At 43.2% G+C, this 20,789-nt stretch overlaps 1 protein-coding gene across 1 annotated transcript in view; it reads right to left on the bottom strand.

Annotated features, from left to right (window-relative positions):
• ercc6 (excision repair cross-complementation group 6) overlaps nucleotides 1–11,863 on the bottom strand; it is a 53,961-nt gene extending 42,098 nt beyond the window's left edge. The window contains exons 1-8 of the mRNA XM_055901810.1: nucleotides 11,569–11,863; nucleotides 10,710–10,927; nucleotides 8,372–8,600; nucleotides 8,081–8,201; nucleotides 7,724–7,838; nucleotides 4,374–4,543; nucleotides 4,190–4,297; nucleotides 3,599–4,041 (exon numbers count right to left, since the gene is read on the bottom strand). Of these exons, the coding sequence (XP_055757785.1) occupies nucleotides 3,599–4,041; nucleotides 4,190–4,297; nucleotides 4,374–4,543; nucleotides 7,724–7,838; nucleotides 8,081–8,201; nucleotides 8,372–8,600; nucleotides 10,710–10,917 (1,394 nt within the window). The 5' untranslated portion in view covers nucleotides 10,918–10,927; nucleotides 11,569–11,863. The remainder of the gene's footprint in view (nucleotides 1–3,598; nucleotides 4,042–4,189; nucleotides 4,298–4,373; nucleotides 4,544–7,723; nucleotides 7,839–8,080; nucleotides 8,202–8,371; nucleotides 8,601–10,709; nucleotides 10,928–11,568) is intronic.
• Between the last annotated feature and the right edge of the window lie 8,926 nt (nucleotides 11,864–20,789).

Below are 20,789 nucleotides of genomic sequence, written 5' to 3'. Positions count from 1 at the left end.
ATGGCAATTTGAATGCACAGAGATACAAGGATCTGTACACAATTCCTGGAAGGTGAACATGTACTAGTTCTTCCATGGCCTGCATACTCACCAGACATGTCACTCATTGAGCATGTTTGGGATGCTCTGGATCGACGTGTACAACAGTGTGTTCCAGTCAATATCCAGAAACGTCGCACAGCCATTGAAGAGAAGTGGGACAACATTCCACAGGCCACAATCACCAGCCTGATGAACTATATGTGAAGGATATGTGTCGAGCTTGATGAGGCAAATGGTGGTCACACCAGAATACTGACTGGTTTTCTGATCCTCGTCCACTACTTTTTTTTTTATTAAAAGAAGGTATCTGTGACCAACAGATGCATATTTATATTCTCAGTCATGTGAAATCCATAGTTTAGGGCCTAATGAATTTATTTCAATAAACTAATTTCCTTATATGAACTGTAACTCAAATCTTTGAAATTGTTGCATGTTGCGTTTATATTTTTGTTCAGTATACTTGTTAAACATAGAAAACGAATATTGTATACTGGTTATTGGGGTGGGATTGGTGTGTGTGTGTGTGTGTGTGTGTGTGTGGGGGGGGGGGGGGGTAGCTTTTGGGTAGCTTTTGACCATTTTGGGTAGCTGTGGGTAGCTTTTGACCATTTTATTGGATTCTTAATGTCTTACGAGGTTTCGATACTGCGACCAGTTTGCCTTGGCAATGCGACAAACATTGATAATCAGGTTCGTTTTTGGTTCACAATTAGCTTTTTTAAAATCATCATGATTTATTTAAACAGTAATGTGCAATTTACCAAAAATAAACCAACAACAGCACAGGAATGCCCATGGCAGTGTGTGTCAGGACTCGATGTTGAACAGTCTGTGCCTAGAAAGTTCGTTATATCAAGTACTTATCACACGCTCGCTGCACTCATATAGCCTATAGATATTGTCGGGCAGTTGGTTGTTGCGTGGAGCGAAGACCGAGAGCGGTAGAAAGATGTTCCAAGTTGTGATATCTACCAGTAAATGCCAAGGCAAGAATGTGTATGCAAATCAGGAATTTAAAAAGTTCAGTCTCGTTTGAATATTTGCAATGCGCAATTCAGTCATCATGGAATAGCCTACCTTGAAAATCCGACATTGCCTCTAGGCTCTTTGGTCCTTGAAGTAATTTTTATGGTAGCCAATTTAAAAGTTTCACTGCTCCAATATAATTATTCTGCGACTTCATTTCTGATCAGATTTTATGAGAGATATTGGCACTTCCGTTTGTTTCCCACCGTCTCAAATGAAGGGTGTTTGCCCTAGTCCGTTGCGGTAAAAACCATATGCGGTTATTATGAGCAAGACAACAACGAATGTTTCCTTCGACTTAATTCTCCATACAATGCGTTCCATTACAAAGGGGATCGGGTTTTAAATAGCTTTTCGTTTTAACACATGATACAGTAATCCCTCAATAACTCTTCAACATCTCAAATGGCGAGACTGACTGGCTACCACATGGACAGACTTCATTAGTGTGTGTGTCGGGAGGACGCAGTCGATTTAGTATGACAATGCCCACATTATTTCAACATATTTTAGAACGTAAAAATAGTGTGAATTTTAATGCGGCGGGTAGGCCTATTAAAATCATTATGCATGTTTTTTTATATATACATTTTGGGCCTATTATAGGCTATTACAACAATTCAATGGGAAATTACAATGAAGTGCTTGAAAAAGTCCTTGAATTTGACTTGCCAATGTCTGTATGAACCATGCATAGGCTACTTGATCAGCCCGCAAATGAAAGATACAATTATCGTGATATTGTTAGAGGGGTATAGATAAAGAGTTTTGTTCGGGGGCCAGGCAAGAATTAACCCTGCCGAAAGGAACATAGTCGAATAGATAGAGTATCGCTCCCAGACGCACACACATCAGCAGAAGAACTAGAAAGTAGTCTATGCCCTACTGGCAGAATCATGATCATTTGAATCAATCCAGTGGCCATTTGTTTTGAAGACTCCATCACAAGTGCGCTACAGAAACACCGCTAGCCAAACACAACTGTCTGGCTGGTGCACACCTGAACCGAAGGGTAGCTAAACCATTATTTTTTTTCTTTTTAACATTTCTTAGATTTTCCCCAGACCTAAACAATGGTCCCCTGGTGTGGTTTAAGCATTATTGTGGATTTAGAACATTCAATTGTGTTTTGAGAGCAAAAACCTGCATTTTCTCCCCAATTCTGCCCTAGAGAATTTCGCAGAAATTAACACATGGCACTTATTAGTTCAGAAATCTAAAATAAATACATTTTGCACTTTATTTTAACACCATTTTCTATGCCGTTACAGTAAATCTATCCAAATCAATGTAAGAACACAAGGGCATGCTAATTTAAAAAGACAGCTAGTCATTATTAGCCCAGTTCTGTATGGAATGCAGGCACATTATGGGACACAGGCCAAGTCATTATCAAATGTGCTGGTGCCACCAGTTGGAAAAAGTTAGCGCAGAACCCTGCTTACTCATTGTTATGAAGAATTATGGTCCAAACCAAATGTTCAGTACCATTTATTGAAGATATGACTCTTCTAAGTTTAAATGGACAATTGAGTGCAATACATTTATTTCAGAGAGATCAAATTACATTTCGACAAAATAATATTTTCAGGAATGCTAATCGTATTTGTTTATAACTACGGAAACTATTTCAGAACAATCTGAGAGGTTGGGTGTCATGGCTTGCTGAAACGACAGGGAATGACCCCCCCTACCATAAGTACCCAGAACAGTGATGTTGTATTATCATTCCAACTGTGTAGCTTGTAGTGCAGAGAAAGGACACCTGCCAACACTATTTAGTTAGTGTCTATAAATATGTAATCTTGTTAGCACTGTCTTAATATTAAATGTGTGCAGTAGGGTTGGGGGAGGATATTTGGGGAGACCTCTTCTACAAAGTGCTACTCCAAATATCTCGATATCCGATATCTAGTCATTAACGGTGTGAAACGATTATAACTACAGACTGCAATTTGTGCTTATTTACGATATTATAGTCGATTTCTAATTAAATAAGTATGACAAAACAATAAGGCTTAGTTCATTCATTTAGACTTACTTTTCAACATATTGATACAGCCTAACTGATAAAACTGCAACGCTTTGATTTGAAAAGCTCAAAGAATATAGTCTTGCGTGTCTCTCCAAAACATCCCTCCCAACCCCAATCCCAACCCCAACCAGGCCTACATTACAATAACACTGATGTTAAAGGTGTAGCTAGTCACTAGTAGGTTAGTCCTGTAATTTTAATTTCCTTTGAAATTCAATTACATTTATTTAATCTATGCCACGGGGGGTAACTAAGAGGTAAGGACAAACCTACTAGTGATTAGGCTACACCATTAACATCAGTTTTTCCACTACTACCAATGTTACTTAGATGGGACAAACTACCCTGCCCAGCTCATCTATGTCTGAATGTGTTTTCATAGGAATGTTCCAAAGTTGGTGTTGGCAGCCTGGATGCTGATGAGGTACATTTACAGGTAGAAGGTGTGTGTTTATCATATAATCTGTTTGTGAAGGCGTGTTTTTTTTTTACCGTATCCTCTGTTTATAGGACTCCACATCTCCGTCGTCTTTCTTCCTCTTCTCTTTTCCCTTTTTCCCTGAACCCTCGTCTTCCTCTGAGCTGTCGGGGTAATACTCCTCGTCACTCGCTCTCCTTTTCCCCTTCTTCCCCCCTTTTTCTTCACTCTTCTTCCTGTAGGGCTTTAACTCATAGTAGTCAACCTCATCCTCCTCTCCCCAGCCCTCGTCTCGGTCCTCCCGCTCTTCTCTCTCGGGGTCCATCAGTTCATCACTGGGGAGGTACTCAGACCCCTCGCTGTCCATCTCATCGCCCCCAGCTTGAAGCTTCGTCCTGGGCTTGGGGATCGGCGTGACCCTCTTAGCCGGGGCCTTAGAGTGGGCCTTCAGAGCGGTTCTCTGTAGCTTACGCATTCGCTTCTGGAGCTTCTTATCCACAGAGAAGGAGGGGAGAGCCTAGTAATGGTATGAATGATGATAAGCATAGTCATAATAATAATCATGAAATGCATTAAGATATAATGCTTTTCACCATAAGTAGCCATAGAGTCACAGATTCAGGAATTAATGGTACCGAAATCTCCACACACACACAATCACCCACCGCTCCATTGGTCTTTTTCCCTTCCTTGCCCACAGCAGTCTTCTTCTTCTGCTTTAGGGGTGCAGGTCTCTTCCTGTCCACCGCCATCTTAGCTTGGTCTGCCAGGTACTGAACAATAACAATAACACAATCAATCAACTTATCAACCGATCAACCCATCAATGAAAAAAAAAGATCCACCTACAGCGTCGAAGCCAGAGTTTTCAGACAGCATGAACTTGCGTGGTTCCTTCTTCTCCTCCTTCTGAGGGACCCTCGTTCCAAACGGTGTCATGTGACCCGTCCGGATTAGCTCCTCCCACTCCGTCTCCTGTGCCGGCATCAGCATACTGCCCAGAGCAGACGGGCCGGGCTCTGTTAGAACAAAACAGGTTCAATATTTTATTCATGTTTACATACTGTTTTACCCACTTTATATGTATATACTGTATTGTAGTCATGGCTCGTCCTATTATAACTACTGCTGTACACACATTTTCTATTCATATACTGTCCATACACACCATTATATATACACTGAACAAAAATATAAACGCAACATGTAAAGTGTTGGTCCTATGTTTCATGAGCTGAAAAAAAAAAATCCCAGAAATGTTCCATACGCACAAAAAGCTTATTTCTCTCAAATGTTGTGCACAAATTTGTTTATATCCCTGTTAATGAGCATTTCTCCATTGCCAAGATAATCCTTCCACCTAAAAGGTGTGGCATATCAACAAGCTGATTAAACAGCATGATCATTACACAGGGAGGGAAAATAACAATTTAATCCATTTTAGAATAAGGCTGTAACGAAACAAAATGTGAAAAAAGTCAAGGGGTTTGAATACTTTCTGAATGCACTGTGTATTTTGGTATTTCTCCCATTCTTCTCTGCAGATCCTCTTAAGCTCTGTCAGGTTGGATGGGGAGCGTCGCTGCACAGCTATTTTCAGGTCTCTCCAGAGATGTTCGATCGGGTTCAAGTCCGGACTCTGGCTGGGCCACTCAAGGACAATCAGAGACTTGGCCGAAGCCATCCTGCTTTGTATTAGTTGTGTGTTTAGGGTCATTGTCTTGTTGGAAGGTGAACCGTTGCCCCAGTCTGAGGTCCTGAGCGCTCTGGAGCAGGTTTTCATCAAGGATCTCTCTGTACTTTGCTCTGCTAAACTGTCTCTCGATCCTGACTAGTCTCCCAGTCTCTGTCGCTGAAAAAAATCCCCACAGCATGATGCTGCCACCACCATGCTTCACCGTAAGGATGGTGCCAGGTTTCCTCCAGACGTGACACCTGGCATTCAGGCCAAAGAGTTCAATCTTGGTTTCATCAGACCAGAGAATTTTGTTTCTCGTGGCTGAGTCTCCTTTAGGTGTCTTTTGCCAAACTCCAAGCGGGCTGTCATGTGCCTTTTTCTGAGGACTGGCTTTCGTTTGGCCACTCAACCATAAAGGCCTGATTGGTGGAGTGCTGCAGAGATGGTTGTCCATCTGGAAGGTTCTCCCATCTCTACAGAGGAACCCTGGAGCTCTGTCAGAGTGACCGACGGGTTCTTGGTCACCTCCCTGACCAAGGCCCTTCTCCCCCAATTGCTCAGTTTGGCTGGGCGGCCAGCACTAGGAAGAGTCTTGGTGGTTCCAAACTTCTTCCATTTAAGGATGATGGAGTCCACTATGTTCTTGGGGACGTTCAAATGCTGCTGACAATTTTTGGTACCCTTCTCCAGATCTGTGCCTCGACATAATCCTGTCTCGGAGCGCAATGGACAATTCCTTCGACTTTATGGCTTAATTTGATCAATTTTAGAATAAAGCTATAACATTACAAAATGTGGAAAAAGTGAAGCGGTCTGAAAACTCTCCGAATGCACCATATTTCGTCACGTTATAGTGGTCGCGCTTTGAGACTTTGGTAAGGGTTTTGGTAAACAATTCGAAAGTAGCTAATTTGATATAAATAACAGACATGAACGAACAAATAAAGCATTTATTGTGGACCTGGGATTCATAGGACTACCTTCTGATGAATTCCTCAAAGGTAAGGAAACATTTATCATGTATTTTCTGGTTTCTGCTGAGTCCAACATGGTGGCTAATTTGGCTAATCACCTGAGCTCCGTCTCAGATTATTGCATGGTTTATATTTCCGTAAAGTTTTTTTGAAATCTGACACAGCGGTTGCATTAAGGAGAGGTATATCTTTAACAAACTATAGTTTTGGCAAGTCTGTTAGTGAGTCAGAAGTTTACTAAATTGACTGTGCCTTTAAACAGCTTGGAAAATTACAGAAAATTGTGTCATGGCTTTAGACGCTTTTGATTGGATGTATTTCAAGGTCTATCTTCCAACTCAGTGCCTCTGCTTGACATCATGGGAAAATCAAAAGAAATCAGCCAAGACCTCAGAAAAAGACAAAAGTAGCTCCACAAGTCTGGTTCATCCTTGGGAGCAATTTCCAAATGCATGAAGGTACCACCTTCATCTGTACAAACAATAGTACGCAAGTATAAACACCATGGGACCACACAGCTGTCATACTGCTCAGGAAGGAGACGCGTTCTGTCTCCTAGAGATGAACGTACTTTGGTGCGAAAAGTGCAAATCAATCCCAGAACAACAGCAAAGGACCTTGTGAAGATGCTGGAGTAAACAAGTACAAAAGTATGTATATCCACAGTAAAACAAGTCCTATTATGACATAACCTGAAAGGCCGCTCAGCAAGGAAGAAGCCACTGCTCCAAAACTGCCATAAAAAAGCCAGACTACTGTTTGCACATGGGGAGAAAGATTGTACTTTTTGGAGGAATGTCCTCTGGTCTGATGCAACAAAAATAGAACTGTTTGACCATAATGACCATTGTTATGTTCGGAAGAGAAAGGGGGTGGCTTGCAAGCCAAAGAACACCATCCCAACCGTGAAGCACAGGGTTGGCAGTATCATATTGTGGGGTTGCTTTGCTGCAGGAGGGACTGGTGCACTTCACAAAATAGATGGCTTAATGAGGGAGGAAAATTATGTGGATATATTGAAGCAACATCTCAAGAGATCAGTCAGGAAGTTAAAGCTTGGTCGCGAATGGGTCTTCAAAATGGACAATGACCTCAAGCATACTTCCAAGGTTGTGGCAAAATGGCCCTAAGGACAACAAAGTCAAGTTACTGGAATGGGCATCACAAAGCCCTAACCTCAATCCTATAGAACATTAGTGGGCAGAGCGGGTGAGTGAAAGGAGGCCTACAAACCTGACTCTGTTACACCAGCTCTGTCAGGAGGAATGGGCCAAAATTCACCCAACTTATTGTGGGAAGCTTGTAGAAGGCTACCCGAAACGTTTGACCCAAGTTAAACAATTTAAAAGGCAATGCTACCAAATACTAATTGAGTGTATGTAAACTCCTGACCCACTGGGAATGTGATGAAAGAAATAAAAGCTGAAATAATTCTCTCTACTATTATTCTGACATTTCACATTCTTAAAATAGAGACCATAGAGTACGGCGAATGTGCAAAGAATGGGACAGGGCAATCAAGATCCCTCTAGTGAGAAGTAACTGACCTTCGTCCCCATCGTCCTCCAGCAGTAGCTCAGCCTCTATCTTCTGTGTGTCCTCTCCCCCCAGGATGGCCTGTAGTCTCCTCTGCTTTGCTCTGATCTTCTTCAATTGCTTCTCCTGCAGAGAGACATCTTCATCTTGAATATCATCATCATCATCAACATCATCATCATCATAACCAGCCCCATCATCACTTATAAAGGACAGGAGGAGCATCAAATCAGGAGACAGAAAGTGCTGGCCACAAGAGGATCTGCAGCAAGCGGACACTAGTAAACTTAACAAGAGCTAATCCATTGAAGAACAGTGGATCACGGCTTGCATAGCACAGCCACATTCCTGACAGCAGTTTTCCTCACCTTGTTCTCTTTCTGCCGTCTGACAGACTCCATCTTCCTGTTAATGTCTTTACTGGAAGTAGCGTAGGGAGTCAGCTGTTCTATGATCTTATTAATGTGCTTCAGAGCTGCCATACATGACCTGGAACACACACACACATACATTAGTACAGAACTGACACGGGTACAGCCTGACCAATACCTGCTCCAACTACAATTATACACCAGCACCTCTCCTGTACTCTACCAACCCAGTTATAACCCTTAGACTTAGCTAGATTAACCTTCACCCAGCCTAGCCAAAGGCCATACCTGACATCGTCCAGTACAGACTGGTACTCCTTCTCTGCCTCGGCCTTGGCTGCAGCCTGGCTGGCCTCGTGTATGGCCTGGTCCACCTGCTGCAAGACCCCCTGCTCCAACACATCCTGGTCGTACACGGCGACACCCAGACCCTGCAGCTCTGCAGCCCCGGAGCTGGCACTCACAGCCTGGATACGCTGACGGTCAATGTGTAGCAGGGCTCCAGACTTCTTAATGGCTAAGAACAGAGTACAGACACACACAGTCACTGTCACTAAGAACAACAGAGGAGTAATGATATAATGGCGACGGAGGTCTCCACACGTTCTCCTAACCAATTGTTATTTATAACTTTTTTGTACATGTTTCTGCCACCGTCTCTTATAATCGAAAAGAGCTTCTAGATATCAGGACAACGATTGCTCACCTCGTACTAGCGAGTCGGACGTGAAGGATTTACTTCAGACACCCGACAAGGCCCAAATCCCCGTAATTCGCATGAGAAAGAGACAGAGATATCGGGGACGTAGGTCGCGGTGCCTTATAAGGATCCGACAGGCGTGTGGGTAATCTGTCTCTACCATCAGTCCTATTAGCCAACGTACTTGGATAACAAAATAGACGAGCTACGATCACGAATATCCTACTAACGGGACATTAAAAACTGTAATATCTTATGTTTCACAGACTACAAAGGGAAGCACAGCCCAGTGACACGAGCCTACCAGACGAGCTAAATTACATCTATGCTCGCTTCGAGAAAAGCAACACTGAAGCATGCATGAGAGCATCAGCTGTTCCAGAAGACTGTTTGATCACGCTCTCCGTAGCCGACTTGAGTAAGACCTTTAAACAGGTAAACATTCACAAGGCCAGACGGATTACCAGGACGTGTACTCTGAGCATGCGCTGACCAACTGGCAAGTGTCTTCACTGACCTTTTCAAACTGACCCTGACGGAGTCTGTAATACCAACATGTTTCAAGCAGACCACCATAGTCCATGTGCCCAAGAAGACTAACGTAACTCTAATTTGCATACCACCCCAACAGATCCACAGATGATGCAATCTCTATTGCACTCCACACTGCACTTTCCCACCTGGAAAAAAGGAACACCTATGTGAGAATGCTATTCATTGACTGCAGCTCAACATTCAACACCATAGTGCCCTCAAAACTCATTAAGCTAAGGACCCTGGGACTAAACACCTCCCTCTGCAACTGGATCCTGGACTTCCTGATGGGCTGCCCCAGGTGGTAAGGGTAGGTTACAACACATCTGCCACACTGATCCTCAACACGGGGGCCCCTCAGGGGTGCATGCTCAGTCCCCTCATGTACTCCCAGGTACGGCTCCCAACACCATCATTAAGTTTGATGACACACCAGTGGTAGTTCTGATCACCGACAACGATGAGACAGCCTATAGGGAAGGAGGTCAGAGACATGGTCATGTGGTGCCAGGATAACAACCTCTCCCTCAACGTGATCAAGACAAAGGAGATGATCGTGGACTACAGGAAAAGGAAGACCAAGCACGCCCCCATTCTCATCGACGGGGCTGTAGTGGAGCTGGTTGAGAGCTTCAAGTTCCTTGGTGTCCACATCACCCAAACACACCAAGACAGTCGTGAAGAGGGCACGACAAAGCCTATTCCCCCTCAGGAGGCTGAAAAGATTTGGCATGGGTCCGCAGATCGTCAAAAAGTTATACAGCTGCACCATCAAGAGCATCCTGACTGGTTGCATCACTGCCTGGTATGACAACTGCTCGGCCTCCGACCACAAGGCACTAGAGGGTAGTACACACAGCCCAGTATATCACTGGGGAAAAGCTTCCTGCCATCCAAGACCTCTATACCGGACAGGTGTCAGAGGAAGGCCCTAAAATTGTCAAAGACTCCAGCCACCCTAGTCAGACTGTTCTCTCTGCTACGACACGGCAAGCGGTACTGGAGCACCAAGTCTAGGTCCAAAAGGCTTCTTAACAGCTTCCCCCTTCAAGCCATAAGACTCTGAACAGCTGATCAAATGGCTACCCAGACTATTTGTAATCCCCCCCTTTTACGCTGCTGCTACTCTGTTTATTATCTATGCAGTCACTTTAACTCTACCTACATGTACATATTACCTCAATTACCTCGACTAACCTGTGCCTCCACACATTGACTCTGTACCGGTTCCCCCTGTATATAGCCTCGCTACTGGTATTTTACTGCTGTTCTTTATTTGTTACTTTTCACTTATATTTCTTAAAACGGCATTGTTGGTTAAGGGCTTGTGAGTAAGCGTTTCACTGGAACATTTGATTTGAGTTTGTGAACCCAGACTATCCGTCGTCTTACCACTGCTACCCTCCCCAGATCCAGTGCTATCTGGGCAGGCCATTGCTGGCTGCTCAGCGTCCCCCTGGCTGGTCCCAGTGATGGAGATTGAGCATCCAGCGGTTCCTCTGTTGGCCCCATCCTCCTCCATTCCTCCCGGGGTGAGAGCAGCACTCGCCGGGTTGGAGAGGGAAATAGGAACCTGGTCCTCAGTATCTTCTACTGGCATCCTGTTACATCTTGAGACAGAACGATTAAACCATCTGATTCAACTGCAGTGCAAATACACAGATACACACGGGGAAAGAGATGTCAACAGATTGCAAAATTACACATAGCTCTTTAATCTGTAGCTATGGCTATCTATTTCGAAGACTATTTCAGCTCTAAACTACACACTTACCAGTAGCTAACTAACTAAATAGAATATGTCATGACTTGATTTGAAAATAATCCATTTAGCTCTCTCTAGCTGCTGTAGTTATTCTACCAAATTAGGTCCAATAGCTAACATTCGCTAGATTACAGACTCATAATTTGAACGTTAGCAGAGTTAACTAACTAACGTGAGTTAGCTATGTAACGTTTATTGGCTAGTACCAATAACGTTAGCAGTTCAATCTTGCTTTATTTAGAGTACAAGTTGCAACCTTACTAACTAGTTAAATTCTCGAGCTAGTAGCGAGCTAATTAGCTAGATAGTTGTATCAGGAACGTTGTCGACAGCAAATTCATTGTTGACAGAAAATAGTCTAGTCTCGATCAATGAAACGAGGCTGGTATAACGTCTCAAAGATCACCCATTTCACCACTTACATTACAATTACATCGAGATTACAAAAAGTAATGTTAATGTCTTTAGCCTAGCTATGATACTTACAAATCGCGAAGTTACACAACGTAGCTACCTGGCTACTCCTATTGTGATGCTTTCCACTAGATAGCACAGCCACAAAGTCAAAATGGGATATATATCGTATAATTTTTATACAAATGTATGAAAACAAAAATGTGCTTTTAAATCTTAATTTAGGGTTAGGCATAAGGTTAACCGTGTGGATAGGTTTAAAATCAAATTTTAAGAATATATATTTTTTTCTTCTACGATGAGGTTTAACCGCGGTTGGCATCCAATAAATGTGGCATTACTGCCACCTACACCTCTTATCTATGATATATTGGCGATTACACATCCGCCACCCACCTACAATGCCGCGTGGAAACGGCGTTTCTTCTTCTTCTCTTCTTCGGTGGTGTTTAACGTCGGTTGGGATCCAATTGTAATGGCATATTACCGCCACCAGCTGGACGCGGTATTGTATAAGAAACAAACAAAACAACATTTCGGGAAAGGGGTAAACGACATCATACAAAATAAAACACATCAACTAAGAAAACCAATCACACTTCTTCAATCACAGTCCACTCCAAAATACACCCCTACACAGTCTCAGGGGCCTGTGATGATGGTACATTCACCGACAGGATTTATTGCACTGCCTCAGCTGTGAAGTCATGAAGACCCCAAAAAAGGTTCAGCGGCATTCACAGTGATTCCAATTTTCTTAGACTTCTTCTCCGCTTGTGCTGTACAGTTAATAACTATTGCAATAAATTATACAAAGTCCACCATTTTAACATGTAGCATTTCACTATCCCTCGGTTGATGAGAAACCTTCACTGGTTGTGGTGACTCTACTACTATTGTTTCTTCCCTGCCCTTTCCCTTTCTTTCCCACTCATTCCTTCCAATTTTCTCACCGCCTCCAAATTGGATACACGCTGGACACTCCTTACCCTTGCCACCTCATTCTCCTTCACCCTAACATGGCACTCCAAGAATTCAGGCGCATGCTCACCTCCACAGTTGCAGCATTTCCCTTCATCTGGCATACGATATTCTTCCCTTCTGCACACACTTGACACATGACCAACTCTTTTACATTTATCACACTGAAGGGGCTTGTGCACAAAAGCGCTTACAGGGTATGTCATGAATCCAAACTTTATGTGAGAAAGGAGAGACTCTTCATCAAAGAACAGTAGCATGGATGAAGTGAATTTCTTTTCTCTGCCCACCATACAAGTCAGTCGACGTGTACCAACCACTCCATCGATGTCTTCAGTATTATCCTCTGTCTATATTTCTTGCGCCACCCCAGAAATAACCCCCTTGATAGGCGCACTGCTACGGAAATCCATGCAGGAAACATTCCACTCCGATGTCTTTTTCAGTCTTTAAACACTCTTCTTCTGCTCCACAGACCGTCACAAAAAAATAAGACCCCTTCTTGTTAGTCTCACCAAATCCACACTTTCCTCCAACACATTCCAGATTTTCCTGGAGACGTTAAACAGATTTTCCAAATAGCATTGATCCAAAACCCTGACTCCGACCAAAAACGAGTCTAGTGGTTTCCTATTTTCCAACATAGCTTTCTTAATTAACTTCTCTTGTTTCCATTTTTCATCGCCACTGTAACCCACTCATTCTCACTTTCTTTACTATTAGCTTCACTTGACTCACTATCAGTTGCAAACAAAACCTCCGTTTGCACCATCTTCCATCCCGTCCTCAGTTCCGCTTCACATCTGCAAAGGATTCCACAAAAAAAAACTTTTGACACACAGGGTATCTTTTGTCTGGCAGCAAACATTTAATATAGGCTGTGGGGTATCCACCACCATCTCTTCACTGGCATCACTTTTTTTCTCAATTCTTTTGATCGCCTCCTCATAGGAGATTCGATTGACCTCTCTGACTTTTGCCACCACAATTTACTTCGCCCTTACAGGGCACTCCAGGAACTCAGGATCATGATCCCCATCACAACTGCAACACCGTTGTCCTTCTACACGCCATTCTTCAGTATACTCTGTTCGTCTGCACACACTTGAAACAGGGACAAATCCTTTACAATTTTTACACAGCGGTAGTTTGGGTACAAAAGCTCTTACGACGAATCTTTCATAACCAAGGTTCACATGCGTAGGTAATTGCACTTAATCAATAAACGACAGTACCGACAGACTTTCTTATTTTTCTCCATTCAGCCTGCGGGTCAGACGCCGGGCACCAACCGCACCAGGAATTCTCTTCGGGTGTTCAACCTAAACATCCGTCGTCACCCCTGAGGTGACTCCTTTGACGGGTGCTCTACTCCGAAGTCCAAAATACAATATTATGTTGTCCGGATTCTTTTGAGGCCAACTGCAATCTTCCTCTGCTCGTCAGAAATACAATGAATCAAAATATGACCACTCCTGGTCATTCTGACAGACTCCAGTTTTCCAAGCAAAAACGTCACCATTTTCAACACCTCAAACTGGTTTCCCACATCTGCATCCTTACTGAACAACCGCTTCCCAACAAGAAGTGATTCATTATCATTTAAGCACGCATCATCCACTCCAATTTCAGACAATTATCCTCTTTGTTCCAGTTTTTGATTTTACTGTTGTCCACTCAGAACATTCGTCAAATTTACTTGACGTGCTGCTTGTTTGGGCTGCAAGCTGAATATTGAAAAAACTGGAAAATGTGTGCACATTTTCAAACGGCCTCCTAAGAAACTTTTTATTTTCCAATATGCATATATTTACTACTGTTGGATAGATAACAGTCTATAGTTTCTAAAAAGGTTTGAATTGTTTCTCTAAGTCGAACAGAAATACTTTTACAGCCATTTTCCCAGCCGAATTGAGATTTCCAAAATGCGATGTGTCTCTTTAAGACCTTCTCTATAAAAGGCCCTTTGACTTGGGACCATAGGGACACGTCACACGCCTTCCTCAGGCTGTAATGCGGAAGTGAGAATTGAAAGGAGTCGAATATCTCGTCCATGGACTGAATAACACACCTTCTTGTGAGACCTGCGCAGTTAAAAAAAAAATCCGGGCGCGAAGCATAATTTGGTCTCGGCTTCTGGAACAAGGTAGATAACGGTGAATATGATGTCTGACTACGATATTATTTGATACATGTCACAAAATCATCCTAAAGTATGTTTTTTCAATATACTTTAATTATATTATTGCAATTTATTCTGGACTTTAGATGTGATACGACGGAAGAATTTTTTGAAGAAACGCTGTGTAGCGCCGCAATGCTATCGTGCTTGCTAACCAAAGAGGGAAATAATTCGTTCTGGAACCCAACTAAAGACTCTACTGGACATTGGACCCCGTTACAACATTCCGATGGAATATCAACAGAGATAAGACCCAATTTGGGATGCTTTTTCATATATCTGTTGAGCTGTGCTGTGCTAAGTGGGCTAACTGTGCTAGGCTAGCGCTTGACCAATGCTAGTGCTGACTTATGCTAGCTTATGTTGTTAGCTAATATAACGATATATTGTGTTTTCGCTGTAAAACACTTCAAAAATCGGAAATGTTGGCTTTATTCACACGATATCTGTCTTTCATTAGCTATCCACCATATGTTTTTCTGAAATGTTTTATGAGGTGTAATTAGTAGCCGACGTTGGTGTATGTATTTTCTCTGGCTACTCCCGTCTGGATTCAGACTCTAGCTATGTGTTAGCATTTATGTTAGCATCAATGTAAAACTGATTTATAGCTAAAATATGCACTTTTTATGAACAAAACATAGATTTATTGTGTAACATGTTATATGACTGTCATCTGAGGTAGTTTTTTCTGGGCTCTTTAGGTTGGTTTTAGTTTATTTCGGTTGGCTTGTGCATGCTACTTGAATCATAATTCATACTTCATAATCATATCCATACGTGTCTGTCCACTTTTGTTTTTGGTGGTGAGCTAACATAAATGTGGTGTTTTCTCTGTAAAACATTTAAAAAATCGGACATGTTGGCTGGATTGACAAGATGTTTATCTTTCAAATGCTGTATTGGACTTGTTAATGTGTAAAAGTTAAATATTTTTAAAAAATAGATTTTGAATTTCGCGCCCTGCAGCTGTTGTCATTGTCGTACCGAATTCGGGCTTGCAGCCCAAACAGGTTAATTCGAACTCATCAACCACTTCCGCCATATTCCTCTCCTGACCTCCCGCTACCTACTCGACTGTAGTATAACTCCCTTATAAACTCAGCAAAAAAAGAAACTTCCCTTTTTCAGGACCCTGTCTTTCAAAGATAATTCGTAAAAATTTAAATAACTTCACAGATCTTCATTTGTAAAGAGTTTAAACACTGTTTCCCATTAATGAACATGCACCTGTGGAACGGTCGTTAAGACTAACAGATTACAGACGGTAGGCAATTAAAGTCACAGTTATGACAACTTAGGACACTAAAGAGGCCTTTCTACTGACTCCGAAAAACACCAAAAGAAAGATGCCCAGGGTCCCTGCTCATCTGTGTGATTGTGCCTTAGGCATGCTGCAAGGAGGCATGAGGACTGCAGATGTGGACAGGGCATTAATTTGCAATGTCTGTACTGTGAGATGCCTAAGACAGCGCTACAGGGAGACAGAACGGACAGCTGATTCTCTTTGCAGTGGCAGACCACATGTAACAACACCTGCACAGGATCGGTACATCCGAACATCACACCTGCGGGACAGGTACAGGATGGCAAAAACAACTGCCCGATTTACACCAGAAACGCACAATCCCTCCATCAGTGCTCAGACTGTCTGCAATAGGCTGAGAGAGGCTGGACTGGGGGCTTGTAGGCCTGTTGTAAGGCAGGTCCTCACCAGACATCACCGGCAACAACGTCGCCTATGGGCACAAACCCACCGTTGCTGGACTCGACAGGCCGGGCAAAAAGTGCTCTTCACTGACGAGTCGCTGTTTTGTCTCACCAGGGGTGATGATCGGATTCGCAATTATCGTCGAAGGAATGAGCGTTACACTGAGGCCTGTACTCTGGAGCGGGATCGATTTGGTGGTGGAGGGTCCGTCATGGTTCGGGGTCGGTGTGTCACAGCATCATCGGACTGAGCTTGTTGTCATTGAAGGCAATCTCAACGCTGTGCGTTACAGGGAAGACATCATCCTCCTTCATGTGGTACCCTTCCTGCAGGCTCATCCTGACATGACCCTCCAGCATGACGATGCCACCAGCCATACTGCTCGTTCTGTGCATGATTTCCTGCAAGACAGGAATGTCAGTGTTCTGCCATGGCCAGCGAAGAGCCCGGATCTCAATCCCATTGAGCACGTCTGGAACCTATTGGATCGGAGGGTGAGGGCTAGGGCCGTTCCCCCCAGAATTGTCCGGGAACTTGCAGGTGCCTTGGTGGAAGAGTGGGGTAACATCTCACAGCAAGAACTGGCAAATCTGGTGCAGTCCATGAGGAGGAGATGCACTGCAGTACTTAATGCAGCTGGTGGCCACACCAGATACTGACTGTTACTTTAGATTTTGACCCCCCCTTTGTTGAGGGACACATTATTCAATTTCTGTCCATTTCTGGAACTTGTTCAGTTTATGTCTCAGTTGTTGAATCTTGTTATTTTCATACAAATGTTTACACATGTTAAGTTTGCTGAAAATGAATGCAGTGGACAGTGAGAGGATGTTTCTTTTTTTTCTGAGTTTAGAACATGAGAGAAAAAGCCTAATAATAATAAATTAATATTAATAAAAAAAAAAAAAAAAATACCCTACCATTAACCCTACACTCACTTAAAACCTATCACCATACTCCTCTATTTAAATCTATTTACTCTTACCTCAGGCCAATAGCTTGAAAGGATGGGATACCACCACTTAACACATCCTCTAACTCTCCTGACGTCAAGTCTCACACACCCAAATACCTCTCTGCACACCACCACCTCAATTTTCTGTGACTTACATTCCATCCCTGCAGTTCAGTTGATAGCCATTGCTATAAATGCTAAAAATCCAATCTTTCCGAACCATATATCACTAGTTTGTAAGTCGCTCTGGATAAGAGCGTCTGCTAAATGACTTAAATGTAAATGTAAATGTAGTTGGCCTATCCCTCTGTACTGGTACAGATCTACTACTCACACCACTCCTCTCAGGATCCCTCCCCCTTGATCCATCTTCCTCTACTTTCTTCACTGACTCAGCATACAACAACGTCTGCGCTATTCTAACGCTGGAAACCTCAATCCTGCCTCTCTGGCACTGGGCATTTCTAATCCCCAGCCACATGGGCACCCCTACAATTAACACATACTGTACCACTAATTACCCCAATACTACACATTCCTTTGTATCATGCCCTTCTGCACACTGCTCAAACCTAGGAACCTCCCTGCTACACACTGTTGCCACATACCCATAAGCTTGACACCTGTAACAGCGTAATGTATTCAGCACAAAGCTCATACGGGATAACTTATATATCCTAACATCACTTTGTCGGGCAAAGACAGACACCACTCACGCCACCCTGTCTGCGTCGCACCAAACAACGAGCATCACAAACACCGGGAATCGTCCCCTTCAGTTGCTCATCTTTCATATTTACCTCTACCCCAGTAATCACAATGGCGCCCTTTCCTTGAGAGCAAAACAATTCACCTCTCTTGTCCCCATTCGTTTAACGCGGAGTGCCTGCTCCGTCTGACCAGCAGAAACACAAACAATTATCCACAGCACCCAACTCTGTTTTCACCCACCCTGAAACCACAGATGGATCAGCCAAAAGGCAAAGGTCCACTTAAAAAAATTTTTTTACTCCTACTGTCACAAACTCATCTTTATCCTAACCCTCGGTGGAAGCCTCGCGCTCCGAGGAAGAGACATTTTAGAAATCGTCAGGGTTTATTACTTTGTGGTTGTGGTAACTAGTGACAACCATTATGACACCTCGTAAATCTTTTTCGGTGACAACCGTAGAGGGAGAGAGAACCTTGCTATGTACAGTGCATTTGGAATGTATTCAGACCCTTGTCTTTTCCAACATTTTGTTATGTTACAGCCTTATTTTAAAATGGATTTAATCGTTTCCCCCCTCATCAATCTATACACAATACCTCATATTGACAAAGAAAAACTGGTTTCTAGAAATGTATGTACATGTATTAGAAATTAAAACTCAAATATATCACATTTACATAAGTATTCAGACCCTTTACTCAGTACTTCATTGAAGCACCTTTGGCAGCGATTACAGCCTCAAGACTTCTTGGGTATGACGCTACAAGCTTGGCACACTTGTATTTAGGGAGTTTCTCCCATGCTTCTCTTCAGATCCTCTCAAGCTCTGTCGGGTTGGATTGGGGGTGTTGCTGCACAGCTATTTTCAGGTCTCTCCAGAGGTGTTCGGTCGGGTTCAAGTCCGGGCTCTGGCTTGGCCACTCATGGACATTCAGAGACTTGTCCCGAAGCCACTCTTGCGTGCTTATGGTCATTGTCCTGTTGGAAGGTGAACATTCCCCACAGTCTGAGGTCCTGAGCGCTCTGGGGCAGGTTTTCATCAAGGATCTCCCTGTGCTCCGTTCATCTTTCCCTTGGTCCTGACTAGTCTCCCAGTCCCTGCCGCTGAAAACATCCCCACAGCATGATGCTGCCACCACCATGCTTCAACGTAGGGATGGTGCCAAGTTTCCTTCCTTCCTTCAATCTTGGTTTCATCAGACCAGATAATCTTGTCTCTCATGATCTGAGAGTTCTTTCGGTGCTTTTTGGCAAACTCCAAGCGGGCTGTCATGTTGCTTTTACTGAGGAGTGGCTTCCTTCTGGCTGCTCTACTATAAAGGCCTGATTGGTGGAGTGCTGGAAGGTTCTCGCATCTCCACAGAGGAACTCTGGAGGTATGTCAGAGTGACCATCAAGTTCTTGGTCACCTCCCTGACCAAGGCCCTTCTCCCCCGATTGTTCAGTTTGGCCAGGCAGCCAGCTCTAGGAAGAGTCTTGGTGGTTCCAAACTTCTTCCATTTAAGAATGATGGAGGCCACTGTGTTCTTGGGGACCTTCAATGCTGCAGAATTTTTGTTGGTACCCTTCCCCAGATCTGTGCCTCAACACAATCCTGTCTTGGGAACTCTATGGACAATTCCTTTGACCTCGTGGCTTGGTTTTTGCTCTGACATGCACTGTCAACTGTGAGACCTTATACAGACAATTGTGTGCCACCCAAATCATGTCCAATCAATTGAATTTACCAGAGGTGGACTCCCATCAAGTTGTAGAAACATCTCAAGGATGATCAATTGAAACAAGATGTACTTGAGCTCAAAGGGTCGGAATACTTATGTAAATAAGGTATTTCAAAAAATGTCTAAAAACCTTTTTTTTCTTTGTCATTATAGGGTATTGTGTGTAGTTTGATGAGGATTTTATATATTTTTTATCGATTTTAGAATAAGGCTGTAACGTATCAAAATGTGGGAAAAGGGAAGGTGTCTGAATACTTTCCAAATGCACTGTCGTTTACTCTGCTCAACATTTAAACGGCACCCTCTAGTGGTACATAAGAATGTACTACATGCACTGCACTCTATTGTCTATCACACACGTAAATACATGGATGATTGGATGGATTCAAGTCTTTTTATATAATACCTTTTTTCTATCAATCTAAATATTAAGTTGATTTTTTTTATTGCCTTTATTTAATCAGGTAAAACATTGAGAAGGAGGAGGAGTTGCAATCTACTGCAGAGATAGCTTGCAAAGTTCTGTCATACTTTCCAGGTCTATGCCCAAATAGTTCAAGCTTCTAATTTTTTAAATTAATCTCTCCAGAAATAAGTCTCTCACTGTTACCGCCTGTTACAGACCCCCCTCAGCTCCCAGCTGTGCCCTGGACACCATATGTGAATTGATTGCTCCTCATCTATCTTCAGAGTTCGTTCTGTTAGATGACCTAAACTGGGATATGCTTAACACCCCGCAGTCCTACAATCTAAGCTCGATGCCCTCAATCTCACACAAATGATCAAGGAACCCACCATGTACAACTCAAAATCCGTAAACATGGGCACCATCATAGATATTATCCGGATCAACTTGCCCTCCAAATACACCTCGGCTGTTTTCAATCTGGATCTCAGCGATCACTGCCTCATTGCCTGCATCCGCTATGGATCCACGGTCAAACGACCTCCACTCATCACTGTCAAACGCTCCCTAAAACACTTCTGCGAGCAGGCCTTTCTAATTGACCTGGCCCGGGTATTCTGGAAGG

The sequence above is a fragment of the Salvelinus fontinalis genome, chromosome 37, assembly GCF_029448725.1.
Source record: "Salvelinus fontinalis isolate EN_2023a chromosome 37, ASM2944872v1, whole genome shotgun sequence".
NCBI lineage: Eukaryota > Metazoa > Chordata > Actinopteri > Salmoniformes > Salmonidae > Salvelinus > Salvelinus fontinalis.
This window is presented reverse-complemented; position numbering and strand designations above follow the sequence as displayed.